Source organism: Vombatus ursinus, unplaced genomic scaffold, assembly GCF_900497805.2.
Source record: "Vombatus ursinus unplaced genomic scaffold, bare-nosed wombat genome assembly UNPS02010461.1, whole genome shotgun sequence".
Classification (NCBI taxonomy): domain Eukaryota; kingdom Metazoa; phylum Chordata; class Mammalia; order Diprotodontia; family Vombatidae; genus Vombatus; species Vombatus ursinus.
This window is the reverse complement of record NW_020950239.1, coordinates 9518384-9534700: the sequence shown is the minus strand read 5'-3', so window position 1 is coordinate 9534700 and position 16317 is coordinate 9518384. Positions and strand designations below refer to the sequence as shown.

The 16317-nt window shown below is 40.1% G+C and overlaps 1 protein-coding gene across 2 annotated transcripts in view; it reads right to left on the bottom strand.

Annotated features, from left to right (window-relative positions):
* The window catches only part of LIN54 (lin-54 DREAM MuvB core complex component), a 79782-nt gene that overhangs the window by 34038 nt on the left and 29427 nt on the right, over positions 1-16317 (bottom strand). For both annotated transcript variants that reach the window (XM_027854631.1, XM_027854632.1), the window contains exon 5: positions 1810-2035. In XM_027854631.1, coding sequence (XP_027710432.1) covers positions 1810-2035 — 226 coding nt within the window. The remainder of the gene's footprint in view (positions 1-1809; positions 2036-16317) is intronic.

Here is a 16317-nt window from a genome sequence, read left to right as displayed (position 1 = left end):
CAGGAAAACCCGAGTTCAAATCCAGCCTCTGACCCTTATCAGCTGTCTGACCCTGGGCAAGTTACTTAACCACTGTCTGCCTGTTTCCTAAACTGTAAAATGGGGATAATAAAAGTATCTCTCTCCCAAGACTGTGGTAGAGACCAAATGAGATGATATTTGGAAAGCACTGAGCACGGTGCCTGGCACATAGTAGGAGCTTAATGAATGCCTGTTTCATAACTAATATGGAAATGTTTTACATGATTGCATATACATAACCTACATAAAACTATTTACTTTAGGGAGAGAGGAGGGGAGGGAGGGAGGGAGGGAGGGAAGGAGAAAATTTGGAACTCAAAAAATTTTTTAAAATGAATGTTAAAAATTGTCTTTACATGTAATTGGAAAAAATAAAATACTATTTATTTTTATTTTTATTTTTTTTTAGTGAGGCAATCTGGGTTAAGTGACTTGCCCAAGGTCACACAGTTAGTACGTGTCAAGTGTTTGGTCTGAGGCCGGATTTGAACTCAGGTCCTCCTGACTTCAGGGCCGGTAATAAAATACTATTTAAACTCAAAAAAATAAAATAAAATGCTTGTTTCCTTCCTTCATGTACTATTTTTCTCATACTTTTATTTTCATTCTCTTCTTCAAGAACTTAATTTTGAGAAGGAAAGTAAAAACTTTTCTTTTGAGAGATAATGAGGTACTATGCATAAAGGGCTGGCTATGTGACCTCTAACCTCTCAACACCCTAGGCAATTATCTAAGACAATCAATTACAGACAAGCTGCCAATCTGCACCAGTAGGAGTTTGCACACCAGGATTCCCCCATAAGGATCAAATTACAGGTCAGGATATAAACAAAATTTTCTTCATAGAGGCAGGAAGGAATAAGGGAGCCAGAAAAACCTGGATTTGAATCCTAAGTCTCTGACGCTTGCTGGACGCTGGACGCCCATGTGCTTCAGCCAACTCCTCAGGACTTGCCTTATCTCTTAAGCTGAGGAGGGCTGTGACCTGTGCTGGTGGTGAAGAGCTATGCACAGTGATGGAGTCAGAGTTGAGCTGTGTTTATCACGGGACAGTTCTAAAACCATGACTTGATAAAAAGCAACTGCAGACGTACAAACTAAATTTAATTTCCACTTGCTTTCGGCCAATAGTGTTTGCTTAAGGATTGTTCACATATGTTCAAATGCTTTCCTTCAGATCCTTCAGAGGATCTCAAGGAACTGTCAATGATGACAGCCACAGCCAGCTCTTAAGGGGGAAATTGTGCCCTGAGCTGAAAGTTATTTGTGCCAATGGGGTAACATTATAAAAACCCCTCCTTCACCGAGCCCAGAGAAAGGGAAGAATTAGACAACAAATTCCATGATGAAATATGTACACATTTGCCAGGTTTGGCACCTGGGAATTGCCTTTTATGAGATGATAGATTGAAAACTAAATGATGCCGAAGGTGATCTAAAATCCACTTTCAAGGGGCTCAACAGCATATATGAAACAATATAACAAGAAGCTGGATCCATTCAAATCCAAGTCACCCGAAATCAAAACAGACAGTAGTCCTTTCTGGTAATGGCAACCAAGAGCCTAAACAACACAGTAATAAGTATTAATGATCTACTGTTCTAATTCCCTTCCAAGTTTTAGCAACTGAGGAGCAGTTATAACCCGTTTTATTTTCTTGCTATCTGCAGTATCAATAGATTCAACGCCGCATTGAAGTGATGACATTTTGTTACGCTTTTAGCAAGAAAAAGACCAAATGCCTTTAAACATACGAAGCCCATCACCATGACGATGGAATGACTCACCTTGCTGAAGAGGCTGAGTGTTTGAACTGGGATTCTGACTGGACGGCTGTGCTGAACTACTGGTGGCAGCCGTGGTGGTAGCTGTAACAAGCCGAACATAATGAAACTTGCTTCCAGGCACTTGAATCTGCTGAACATTGGGGGCAGTGGCCAGAGGAATAATAGTCTTAAACTGAGGCGTACTCACTCCTCCCACGGTGATGGTCTGCAAAGCTGACTTCACTGCCTATTTAATAACACAACATAGTTACCATTAATCAGAGGCTTAACGTTTGCACTGTTAGCCTTTGTTACTATCTATCCCTGTCAAGTAAAAGCATGTTGTACGTCATCATAAAGTTTTTATAACAGCCTGTTCAAAAGGAAAGGGAGAGAAAAGGAAAAGAGCTGGGAGTACGATATTCAGAAGGCAAAGGGTCAACAACTCAACCAGCAAAGCTAAGCATAATGCTACACTGGGGGAGGGGGGGTTGGATCTTTAATGATTCCCAAGCATTTCTCATAAAAATTCCAGATCTATGTGGAAACTCTGAAATACAAACACAGGGGTCAGAAGCAACATAAAAAGAGGGATCAGGAAGCTCTAATCACACAACAATCAGTCAAGATTCCAGGACTCATGCTGAAAACATGCTACCCGCACCTCCTGCCAGAGAGAGGAATGGACATGGCCAATGCAGGGACTTGTTTTGCTTGACTAGGCATTGTTTATTACAAAAGTTTTAATTTTCTTTGTTTTTCAATAGAGATAAAGGGATGGGGAGAAAGGTAGGAGAGAAGGTAGATTTTGCTAATTGAAAAAAATAAGTTTAAAAAAGAGGATGTAAGTTGAATGTAGTTAGGATAAGAAGAGAAATAGGTAACAGGGAAAAGAATTTTTGTAGCAAATTTCATATCTATATCTATATATGTATATATGTGGAATGGATTCAAATTTACAAGAATAAGAGCCATTCCCCAATTGATAAAATGGTCAAAGAATATAAACAGGCAGTTTTCATGAGAAAAAGTTCAAGCTATCAAAAGTCAGCATGAAAAAAAATATTCTGAGACCAGCTGGAAGCCGGAGCCCTGGAGGCTAAGATCCCCCGGTCTCCCGTACATGTTTTCTCACACTGGAGAAAAAACCTTAGAAATGTAATCAGTGTGGAAAGATTTTCAGATACAGGGCCTCTCTTGCTCAACATCAGAAAATCCACACTGGAGAGAAATCTTAAGAATATAATCAATATGAAAAAGCCTTCAAGTAACAGTCATCTCTTATTTCCCATCAGAGAAATCCTTTTAGATAGAAATTTTATCGCTCTAATGATTGAGGAAAGGCATTCAAACAGAGTCTAGAGCTTGTTTAACATCAGAAAATTCATTCTGGAGAGATGCCCTATATGGACTCAATGGTGGAAGGCCTTCAACCAGAGACCATCTCTCTCTCTCTCTCTCTCTCTCTCGTTTTTTTTTGTTTTGTTTTGTTTTGTTTTGTTTTTGTGAGGCAATTTGGGTTAAGTGACTTGCCCAGGGTCACGTAGCTCAGTAAGTATCATGTGTCTGAGACCACATTTGAACTCGGGTCCTCCTGACTCCAGGGCCGGTGCTCTATCCACTGCCCCACCTAGCTGCCCCCAAGATATCATCTCTTACTTTACATCAGAGCCTTATAGATTTCCTCAATGGAGACACGATTTTCTCTAGAAGATGACTAGACATCAGAATATTCATATGGGAAAATTTATAAAAGAAATGCCTTTTCTCAATGTCAGAGTCTTTATGTGGAGCTCATACTTGATTATATATTGGGGAAATCATGGTGGAGATAAAACTTATGGGTTCAAGTAATTAGGGAAGGCCTCTTATTGCAGTTTAGACTTTGCTATATTATTTCATACTGATGAAAAAGTCCTATAAATATGGTGAATTTTTCTCTGAAATCCTAATGTTTGTCATTACTCTTTAATAATACTCCACAGCATCCATATGCCATAATTTCTTTAGCTGTTTATTGATTGATTAATACTCACTTTGTTTCCTGTTCTTTTGGTGACACTAAGTGTCATGGTATAAATATTTTCGTACCTGTTGGACATTTATTTCTATAATTATTTCTTTAATCAAGAAGGTGGCACAATGGATAGTTTGCTATGCATGGAGCCATAAGACATGGGCTCAAATTCAATCTCTAGTACTTACTAGTTATGTGACCTTGGCCAAGTCACTTAACCTATTCCTGCCTGGTTTTCCTCATCTATTAAATGGGAATAATAATAGCACCTACCTCCTAGAGTAGATATGAGGAATAAACGAGATGATATTTGTAAAAACACTTTGCAAGTATTAAATTACACTGGAAAAGCTAGTTATTGTTATTAATTTCATGGGCTATGTGTCTCATAGTACAGTTAGTATACTCAAGTGGACAGTTTAGTCATTTTTCATTCAAATTCATACTCAAAACAGGGTAGAGAAAGGCACTTACTGTAACAGAGAGGGCACTGGGTTTAGAATAAGGAAAAATGGATTCAAATTCTGCCTCAAGTGCTCTCTAGCTTGTATTTCTGGGGAACAATTTAAAAATAAGCTTGAGAAATTGAATAAATAAGGTACATAATATAAAAAAAGTTGAGTAATAATAACCCTGGGTTCAATAAATCAAAAGACCCCAACTAGGGGGCTACAATTTACTAATCACTGCAAAATGCTAGAAAAATTGGAAAGCAATCTGGCAGAAACTAGGTATAGACCAGCATCTCACACTATACCCAGATTAGCTCCAAAGTATACATGGTTCAGATATAAAAGGTCCCCTAAAATATAATGGAAAAACCCATGAGGATATACATTTTGGTTTTGGCTAGGGAATGAGTTCACCACTCAACGGGGGACAGAAAGGATCACAGAAAATAAAATGGGTAATTTTCATTACATTAAAAAAAATCTAAAATGTAAATGGAGTGATTAACTGGAAAAAACCTTTGCAGAAAGTCTCCCTAATAAAGGCCTCATATCTATACTACATAAAGAACAGACACAGAATTATATTCAGGTATAGACAGAACAGACATTATAGAATAATGTCAAAAAGTGTGACAAGGCAATTTTCAGAGGAAGAAATACAAACTATAAACAATCATATGAGAAATGTTCCACATCTATAATCTCTAATGCAAAACACTAATAATTAGAAAAATTCTAAGTTTAGTGATGGTAATAAGAAAATGAGAATCAAATATTGGGGGCATTTATTTTTATTGATTGAATATTTGGTAAAAAAATTTTGTATTTTTTTTTCCTTTTCATCTAAGGGATGTCAGGTCTGAAGGACGAGAAATATTTGTCAGTTTTGAAATAAAATTTAAACAAGAAAGAAGTTCCAAATCACAAACAATTAGATAAATGCAATTAAATCAACTTTCAAGTTCCACCTGACACCCATGCAACTGGCAAAGATGATAAGAAAATGACCTGTGTTGGAAGGACTGTGAGAAAATAGGCACATGAGTTAATTTGCTAGCTGAAAAAGTCACTAAATTGTACACACCCTTTGAGTCAGTGATACTACTAGATGATATTTTCTCTTAAAGAGGAGAAGGAGTGGCAGCTAGGTGGCGCAGTGGATAGAGCAATGGCCCTGGATTCAGGAGGACCTGAGTTCAAATCCAGCCTCAGACACATAACACTTACTTAGCTGTGTAACCCTGGGCAAGTCACTTAACCCCATTGCCTAGCCAAAAAAAAAAAAAAAAAAAAGAGGAGAAGGAATCAAGCGTACAAAAATTTAACAGCTCCCTTTGTTGTGGCAGAGGATTGGAAACTAAGTTGTGATGTTCTACAACAGGGCAATGGGTGACCAAATTTTGGTATATGAATGGAATAGAACACAAATATGCCATGAAACATGGGTAATGCCAGTGAAACCTGGGAAGAGTTAGAGGAACTAATGCAGTGCGCAGTGAGTAGAATCAAGGGACTGACTGATAACAACAACTATGGAAAGGTCCATCAGTCTTTTTTGCTTACTACTAGTGCTTTGGAGTATGTTTTCATGTGGTCATTCATTGCTGCCAGTACTTCTGAAAACTTCATATCCTCTCAGCACTCATCTATTAGCAACAGCTCTTGGGACACAATGGTGTCCACTACATATTTCTGAATTTTATTGGTTATTTTGACATTATGTTTGATAGCCTCCATTTTGCAATTTCCTGTCATGCCTTCAGGATTGGTGAAGATGACAAAAAGGGAACCACTTATATTTTATTGCTTTTTATTTTGAAATTCACAAACATGAAACAGAAGCAGCACTTTATACATATTCTAAAACAAAACAAAAAACAACAAAAAAAGAGGATTACACATGAAACAAGTTCTAATATAGAGAGCTGGATTTTCTTGAGTAATTAAAAAGGTCAACCTGCCACTTTCCACACTAGCCTCACTCCTTCTGGACTTGCCCCTAGTCTATTGCCCTTTTCAGGGCTGCTCATCCACCCTTGGTGTCCACCTTCACTGAACTCTCACCCGTGGTTCCAAGAAGCTGTGGCCATGGCCACACATTGGGAAATCCATTTTGGCAGATGGGCTACACTAGTCTGAGGGTAACTGGACTGTAAAAGATCAGTTTACCCCTCAATTCTAAAAAAGGGCAATGCCAAGAAATGCTCAAATTACCAAACAATTGCACTCCTTTCATGCACCAGCAAGGTTATGCTTAAGATTCTGCCAGCTAAGCTTCAGCAATATATCTACTGAGAACTACCAGAAGCAGAGGCTGGTTTTCAAAAAGGCAAAGGAACTAGAAAGCAAACTGCCAACATTCGCTGGATTATGGAGAAAGGGAATTCCAGAAAAACATCTACTTCTGTTTCACTGACTACACTAAAGCCTTTGACTGTGTGCATCACAACAAAATGTGACAAGCCTTCAAAGAGATGAAGAGTACCAGATCATCCCACTTGTCTCCTGAGGAACCTGTATGTGGGCCAAGAACCAATAGTCAGAAGACTGGGAAAGGAGTACAACGAGGCTGTGTGATTGTTACCTCATTTATTTAACTTATATGCAGAGTACATCATGTGAAATGCCAGGCTACAGGAATCAAAAGCTGGAAGTAAGGTTGTGGGGAGAAATATCAACACTCTCAGATGTGGAGGTGATACCATTCTGATGGCAGAAAGTGAAGACAAATTAAGAAGCCTCTTGACGAAGGTGAAAAAGGAGAGAGTAAAAGCTGGCTTGAAGCTTAACATTAAATAACATTAAGATCTTTGCAACTGGTCCCATCACTTCCTGGCAAATAGAGGGAGAAGATGATCATTTTGATTATAGAAAATTTTAAAAGCTTTTGTACAAACAAAACCAATGGAGTCAATATTAGAAGGAAAACAAGAAACTGGGGGAAATTTTTTACAGCAAGTTTCTCTGATAAGGGCCTCATTTCTTAAACATAAGGGAAACTGTGCCAAATTTATAAAAGTAAGAGTCATTTTTCAATTGATAAATGGTCAAAGGATATGAACAGACAGTTTTCAGAAGAAGAAATTAAAGTTACCTATAGTCACCTGAAAAAATGCTCTGAATCACTACTGGTTAGAGAAATACAAATGAAAATGACTCTGAGAGACCATACCTATTAGACTGGCTAACATGACAGAAAAGGGAAATGACACATGCTAGAGGGGATGAGTAAAAGCAGGGACATTAATGGCGAAGTTGTGAACTGGTCCAACTATTCTGGAGAACATTTGGAACTATGCCCAAAGGGCTATAAAAATAAGCATACCCTTTGATCCAGCAATACCACTACTAGGTCTGTATCCCAAAGACATCAAAAAAAAAGGAAAAGTACCTAGAGGTACAAAAATATTTATAGCAGCTCTTTTTCTGGTGATAAAGAATTGGGAATTGAGGGGATGCCCATCAACTGGGGAATGACTGAACAAGGCGTGGTATACGATTGTGATGGAATACTATTGTCCTAATAAGAAATGACAAGCAGGATCGTTTCAGAAAAACCTGGGAAGACGTATATGAACTGATGCAAAGTGAAGTGAGCAAAACCAGGAGAACACTATACACAGTAACTGCAACATTGTAACAAGGATCAACTGTGAAATACTTAACTAATCTGACCAATATAATGATCCACAATAATTCCAAAGGACCCATGATGAAAAATACTATCAACTTCCAGAAGAAGCAGCAATGAACTCTGAGACTGAAGTATATATTTTCTTTCACTTTCAAAATAAATAAATAATTAATGAATCTAAACTGATTAATATTATTCTACAATTCCCCTTTGTGTTGTCTTTCCCTGGTTTATATATTAGGACTATATTTGCCTCATAAAAGGAGTTTGTTAAAAAAAACTTCTTTTTTGGTTAAAATTATTCTCAACTTTTGAAAATAATCTGTATAGTATTTTTACTCATTGTTCTTTAATCTGTGAGAGAATTCTTCTGTGAATTCACTCAGACCAAGAGTTTTTTTCTTTTTTTTCCTGATTTTTTTTCTTTACAGCTCATTTGATTTCCTTTTCTGAGATAAGATTATTTAGGAATTCTACTTGGTCTTCTTGAGTCTGGGTATTGTATATTTTTGAAAACACAAGTTGTTTGGAAAAGAATTCCCTATATGATAAATACTGCAGGCAAAACTGGAAAGCAATCTAGCAGAAATTAAGTCTTAGACATTTTATATCATAGTCTAAGTGGAAAAGTTACCTTAAAGATTGTACCACAAAAAAATTTGGAGTTCCTATACCTATTTCCTACTTCTCCTTCCCTCCCCACCCCAAACACTCTGATCCACTGACACTGGCCTCTTCTCCACACCACAGGTATTTTTACTGGCTGTCCTCCATGCCTGAAACACTCTCCCTCTTTTTTCCTACCTCATGGCTTTCCTGGCTTCCTTCAAGTACGAGTGAAACTCTTATCTTCTTAAGGAATCTTTCCCAATCTATCTTTCCCAATTAGCGTCTGCTCTTACTTGATTATGTCCAATTTATCCTATCTATACCCTGTCTGTACACTAGTTGTTTTGCATGTTGTCCCCTCTAGGAGACTTTGAGATCCTTGATATGGGCCTCTCTTTTGCCTTTCATTGTATCCCCAGAACTTAGTACAGTACCTGGCACATAGTAGGTACTTAATAAATGTTTACTGAATGACTGACTGACCTTTCACAGGTATCAGTACAAGACATATTCTTAACCAAATGAGGGATAAAGGCGATTACAAAAGATAAAATCGATAAATGTGATTACATGAAACTGAAGTTTCTCCAAAAACAAAACTAATGCATCTAGGATAAAAAAAAGGAGGGGGTTGGCGGCACAGCCAAGATGGCGGAGTGAAGCAAGCATTTCTGCTGAACTCTCCCAACCTAACCCTCTAAACCACTTACAAAAGCACATCAAATCAAATTTTGAGGGATAACCTACAAAAAGTCAGAGTGAGTCATTTTTCTACTGCAAGGGGAACAAACACCTGGTCAGAAAGAGATTACAGGGGATTCCTATGCCAGCACTAGGCACAGGACTGGGAACCATGGGGCAGTTCCTTTGCCCATTACCCAGTTCTGCATGACAGTTCCAGGACAAAGAGTAGTGGTTGTAGCTGAGAGGTAGCAGAGGCTGAGTTTGGACCAGAGGGCAGACCAGGAGGGCAGGGACCAGAGCTCTCCCCAGATCATACCACTCTGGAAGCCCCAAAAACCTAGTTACCCAGATCAAGCTACAGAAGCTCAGGCTAGCCATCCCCTCGAGAGGCAAGCAGAGCCCAAGTCCAAAGTCAAGAAATAGGCTGGACAAATAAGCAAATAACAAAAAAAGAACTTGACCATAAAAGGTACTATGGTGATGGGGAAGATCAAAACACAAAATCAGAAGTCAATGACCTGAAAACATCTATAAGCAAAATCTCAAAGAAAAATGCTGACTGGATACAAGCCCAACAAAAATTACTAGAAGAGATAAAGATATATTTTTTTAAAAAGAACAACAACAACAAAAAGATCTTAAAAATCAAGTAAAAGCAGTAAATGAAAAATTAGGAAAAGAAATGAGAGCAATGCAAGAAAATTATGGAAAGAAAATTAACAGCCTGGTAAAAGAGGCACAGAAAATGCTGAAGAAAATAATCCTTAGGGGGCAGAGCCAAGATGCTGGAGGGAAAGCAGTGGCTTGCTTGAGCTCTCCCCCAAACCCCTCCAAATACCTATAAAAATATCTCTAAACAAATTCTAAAGCAGCAGAACCCACAAAAAGACAGAGTCAAACAAATTTCCGGCCCAAAGACAACCTGGATGGTTGATTGGGAAAGTATATCATGCCAGGCGGGGAGAGGAGCGCAGTGCGGCATGGGCGCGCAGGCTGCAGCGACCCTGGAGCAGGCCTCAGAGGGCTGAATCACAGGCAACTGTGGCAGTTTCCAGACTTCTCAACCCATGAATGCTAAAGACAACTTGGAAGGTCAGTGGGAAAAGTCGGTGACTGTGGTGAGAGAAGAAGCTAGGTCTCAGCCACCCCCGGGGCAGCAGCTGTCTCCTGAACTTCCTGCCCACAGACTGAGGGGGAATCAAGTGGCTGATCAGAGGGGGATTGCAGGGATCTCTTTGCTTTTGCTGAGGCAGGAATCTCTTGCTTTGCCCATGCTTGGATCTGGGTCACAGTTCTGAGGGGCAGTCCTGGGGTGAGGAGGAGTGCTGGCGTGGTGGAGCTTGTTGTGGCGGTGAAGAGAAAACAGCTTGACCCTTTTCATAGCACCTTGGAAGAACTGAAAATTTACAGGTCCCTAGATGTACCTCTGAAAACAGCTGCACAAAACCTCTGAAGCTTGGGGCAGTACATTCTCCACGTTGGAAGCAGACTCTTACCTTAACAAAGAGTTTAAAACTCAAGTAATTGGCCGGGATCATGAGTAAGCAGTGCAAAAAGAGTCAGACTGTATTATCTTACTTTGGTAACAAAGAAGATCAAAACATACAACCAGAAGAAGAAAACAAAGTCAAAGCTCCTATATCCAAAGCCTTCAAGAAAAATATGAATCAGTCCCAGGCCTTGGAAGACCTCAAAAGGGATTTTGAGAAGCAAGTAAGAGAAGTAGAGGAAAAATTGGGAAGAGAAATGAGAGTGATGCAAGAAAATCATGAAAAACAAGTTAATAGTTTGCTAAAGGAGACCCAAAAAAATACTGAAGAAAATAACACCTTAAAAAATAGCCTAACCCAAATGGCAAAAGAGGTCTAAAAAGTCAATGAAGAGAAGAATGCCCTAAAAAGCAAAATTGGCCAAATGGAAAAGGAAGTCCAAAAGATTACTGAAGAAAATACTTCCTTAAAAATTAGAATAGAGCAATTGGAAGCTAGTGACTTTATGAGAAATCAAGACACTATAAAACAAATCCAAAAGAATGAAAAATTAGAAAACAATGTGAAATATCTCACTGGAAAAACAACTGACCTGGAAAATGGATCCAGGAGAGACAATTTAAAAATTATTGGACTATCTGAAAGCCATGATCAATAAAAGAGCCTAGACATCATCTGTCAAGAAATCATCAAGGAAAACTGCTCTGATATTTTAGAACCAGAGGGCAAAATAGAAATTGAAAAAATCCACCCATCTCCTCCTGAAAGAGACCCCAAAGGAAAACTCCTAGGAATATTGTAGCCAAATTCTAGAGTTCCCAGGTCAAGGAGAAAATACTACAAGCAGCCAGAAACAAACAATTCGAGTATTGTGGAAACACAATCAGGATAACACAAGATTTAGCAGCTTCTACATTAAGGGACCCCAGGGCATGGAATATAATATTCCTGAGGTCAAAGGAGATAGGATTACAACCAAGAATCACTTACCCAGCAAAACTGAGTATAATCCTTCAGAGGAAAAAATGGTCATTCAGTGAAATAGAGGACTTTCAAGCATTCTTGATGAAAAGACCAGAGCTGAATAGAAAATCTGACTTTCAAAAACAAGACTCGAGTGGAACATGAAGAGGTAAACAGGAAAGAGAAAATCATAAGAGACTTATTACGGTTGAACTGTTTATATTCCTGCATGGAAAGATGATATTTGTAACTCATGAGACCTTTGTCAGTACTAGGGTACTTGGAGGGGAAAAAATTATATGTATGTATAGATAGATAGAGGGCACAGAGTGAGTTGAAAATGAAGGGGTCATATCTGGAGAATAAAATTAAGGGGTGAGAGAGGATTATACTAGGAGAAGGAGAAAGGGAGAGGTAGAATGGGGTAAATTATCTCACAAAAAACAGAAAAGAAAAGGCTCTTACACTGGAAGGTGAGAGGGAATGAGTGAATCTTATTCTCATAGGATTTGACTTAAGGAGGGAATAACACACACACTCAATTGGGTGTGAAAATCTGTCTTACCCTACAGGAAAATAGTGGGGGAAGGGGACAAGAGAGTAGGGGGATGATAGAGAGGAGGGCAGATTGGGAAAGGGGGTAATCAGAAGCAAATACTTCTGAGGAGGGACAGGGGCAAAAGAAAGAATAGAATAAATGGGGGGGCGGAATAGGATTAGGGGAAATAAAGTTAGTTTTTCACAGCATGTCTACTATAGAAGTGTCTTGCATAACTGCACATATATAACCTATATTGAGTTGCTTGCCTTATCAATGAGGGTGGGTGGGGAGGGAGGAAGGGAGAAAATTTGGAACCCAAAGTTTTAAAAACACGTTTAAAAAAAATGTTTTCATATGCAACTGGAAAATAAGAAATAACAGGAAATGGGGTACAGAAATCTATCCTGCCCGACAGGAAAACAGAAGGGGAAAGGGATAAGAGAAGTGGGGAGGAGAAATAGAAGAGAAGGCAGACTAGGGGAAGGGGTATTCAGAACGCATGCCATCTTGGGGCGGGGGGAGGGGCGAGATGGGGTAAAAATTTGGAACTCAAAATCCTGTGGAAGTAAATGTTGAAAACTAAAAATAAATAAATTTATTAATAAAAATAAATAAATGAATAAAATAAATGATGCTTATATACTCCGATGGATCAGAAAAAAAAAAAGAAAAAGAAAAAGAACATAGTCCTTAAAAATAAGCATTGGACAAATTCCAAAAGAGGTACAAGACCTGACTAAGGGAATTTTAAAAATTAGTATTGGCCAAAGGGAAGCTAATGACTCAATGAGACGTCCAAAAACAATAAAACAAATAAAACAATTAAAAAAAATTAAAAATATCTGTTCCCAGATGATGATAAATGTTGTAAATTGTCACTTGTTCAATTTGCATGACCACATGTAGGAAGAGGATGAGCACCTTGAAGATAATTATTACTTTGGGAGTTCTCTGGGCACCATGCTTGGAATGTTGGGATTTAGGAGACCACTAAAAGCTGTGCCTCCTGAATTTTGACTCTTTGGCTCTGGGCACTGGGGATAGAGACAAACAGCCAAGTACACCCCAGCTGATTTGCCAGGGATAAGGGGTGCTGTATCAGTTTAAAAGCTGACAAGAGTTCTTGCTCTTGGCTTCAGAACTATACAGAACTATAAACTGAGACTCTTTCTCACTTAGACTTTGAGTACAGGGTAAATGAGGGGCCCTTGCTGAGAGGACCCTCACAAAGGTTCCAGGTCCCCCCCATCCTGATCTTGGCAGAAATGGCAACTGCTCAAACACAGCAGCTAGACCACAAGTACTGCTCCAAGTAAGCCTGTGATGTTTTCTTTTTCTAGAACAAGTGCACCAACACTGAAGCTAATCTAGAGATCTTTAGTCTCAGAGGCAGCCCAAGGGGTAGTAAGCATAGGGCCCAGAAGACAAGAAGCCACACACTGGAGGCCTAAGGGTCACTCCCTTGTTGCAGCTTCCTGGTCACCCAAGTACAAAAGCCAGAGCAAGAAGAATCAGGGGTTTCTTGTCTAGGCTTGACACACTCAACGGCGAATGTAGAGGCCAGGAAGCTATGCCCAAATGAATCTGTGTTGGGCACAGATGATCTACAAATGCCTAACTGGGGTGCCTTACCCAGGACAAAGCCGCCTCTTCCAGTTGGATTCCCTGTGTCTCACTCTTAAATTAAAGGGACATAATGCCTAGTACCTCTATACAGACCTGCCGTACGAGGAACTAACTGGGGGTAGATGCACAGGTGCCACAGTGGTGGATAGAAACAAAAAAAATCAATCAATGAGAATTATTAAGCACCTACTATGCACAGTGCTAGGTACTGGGATGACGGGTACAAAGAGTGAAGGATCCCCACTCACAATGAACTTACATTCTAACGGGAGAAACAGGTACATAGAGAAGAGGGAGTAAAGTCAATGAGGCTTGAAATATAAATTGTACAGTGTTTTAAAAGCTGAACAGAAGAGTTTATATTTTATTCTAGAGGGGATTAATGAGAATGAGATGAATGAGATAGTCAAAAGGGATTTTATGAATATGGTTGTTAAAGCATGGGATACCGAGGTAAAAAAAAAATGACAGTTAACCTGCCAGTTGATGCAAAAATACCAAGAAATGAAAATACAAGAAAATAAAGTAGCTATTGGTGCTATTCCTGTCCCTGCCAAAGACTTGTTACCCGGCCACAAACGAATACAGACTCTGGATTGATATGGCTTGGCACAGAGATGGGGTCAAAGTCCTTCGGTGTGTTTAATAACCGTATCTCTACCTAGCAACCAAAGGCCATATGCACCAATAACTATGGGATGGCTAATAGCAGAGTTCAGCATTTCCTGTGGTTACTGTATACTGATTCCCAAGTCATCATTACCCTGGGAAGCTCTTAAACACAGAGGTAAGGAAATTCAAATGGGGGAGACAGACATGCCACCACTCAAGGTGCTTAAGCTCCCTTGCCTGAGAGCTAGGGAGAGTGAGGCAATGCGTTCTTAGCTCCTGTGGTGGCTTCCACCTACAGGAATGAATTATTGGAATCGCTACCCCTAGACACCAAGGGGCCATCCTTGTGAATGCCATATTGGGTAACTCCACCTGGTGGTGGTGGGAAGGCACAAATGGAAACCATCACAACTGTCTGCACCAAAGGAAATAATCAGTTTGAAGTGGTCTCATCTCCTGAAAAAGGTGACAGGAATAGTTGCCTTAATTAAGAACATGGTGAAACCAACTGTTCTCCCCACAACAAATTCACTATTTAACTCTCTAGTCTGGTTGATTCACAAAACAGGTGGCTCTTGGCATCTACACTAGGGACAAAGAAATGACTCCAATCATCTCACAGGGCGCAGAGGGCATCATGCAGTAAGTGACATGACATCTCTGATTTTGGCCAAAGCTTTTTAAAATCAATACCCATATTAGATTCAGTTTAGGAAGATTCTGATTACATTTTACAATGCTCCCTTGGAGTAAAGTCACCAGTGGACTGCCACATGATGGCTAGGCGGCAGTATCCAATGAATGGCTGCATATTTCAACACAATGATGACACCTTTGTCACCAGAATGATCACGAGGATGTGGCCCATTCTTTGGATCTGACAGTCCCTCACACGTGGACATGAGGGTAGAAAATAAATGCAAGGATGATTCAGGGTCCCACAGGCTGAGCTACTCATGACGAGTTAGGTAATGCAGGGTTCTGTAGATGGGGCAAGCATCAGAGTTCTTGATCCTTAAACGGAAATGGAACATTCAATAGCAGGCAAAGTTGGGCCTGTCAGAACTAACTCTTTACATGAGTTGGTGGTTTTTGTCTCACCAAGGGAAGTGTCAACATCAGGGAGTCCATCGTGACCCCCACTGGCCAAATGGGTGCCAGCACATACTGACCTGCTGTGGAGCAAGCAGGAGAGGCCGGATTAACAGATGGCTCTGCTGACCCCATACAGACACAAAACATTACAATTGCTGCTGCCATTAAGCCCACCAAGAGCCGAGGAAAAGAGCACTCACTGCACAAAGGGCCCGACCTCATGCTGCACAACCGGTGAGAAAGTACCGACCTAATGCTTGACCAAATGAGTAACTACAAAAAGGTGACCTTCTCCACCGGCTCAAGTGCAACATGGGAGGGTTAGATGAAGTCCACATGTGGGGGACAAAGCCTCATGCAATGGAACCATTTGGGTGGGTCACAGCCGCCCACCATGAAGGGTCCGGCCTCGTATTGATCAAGTGCATCAGCAGACAGGACTCACCAACAGGGCGGCTCGATCCCTCCCAAAGGCCTTGCTCAATACTGGACCCTTATAATGACGTGTACCTATGACCCACCCCTACTGCTAGGAAATGAAGTAATGCATCATCACGCTGACCACGGAGTGGGGGAAGAGTGATATGGTCCTAAGGGAGAGGAACGGACACTTCTCGTTACCACAGCTGCAGAGGAAATGAAGGACGACAGCGAGCCCTGAAAGGGTCCAGCCACAAGCACCACAAGCAGACGACACACAGCCCTGACTGACACCTTCTCCAAACACGTGACAGCTGCAAGTATCACTTGGGCTATTATCGGGAAGATGTGGCTTCCTTTTGGAGCCCTGGGCCAGCAAATATTAT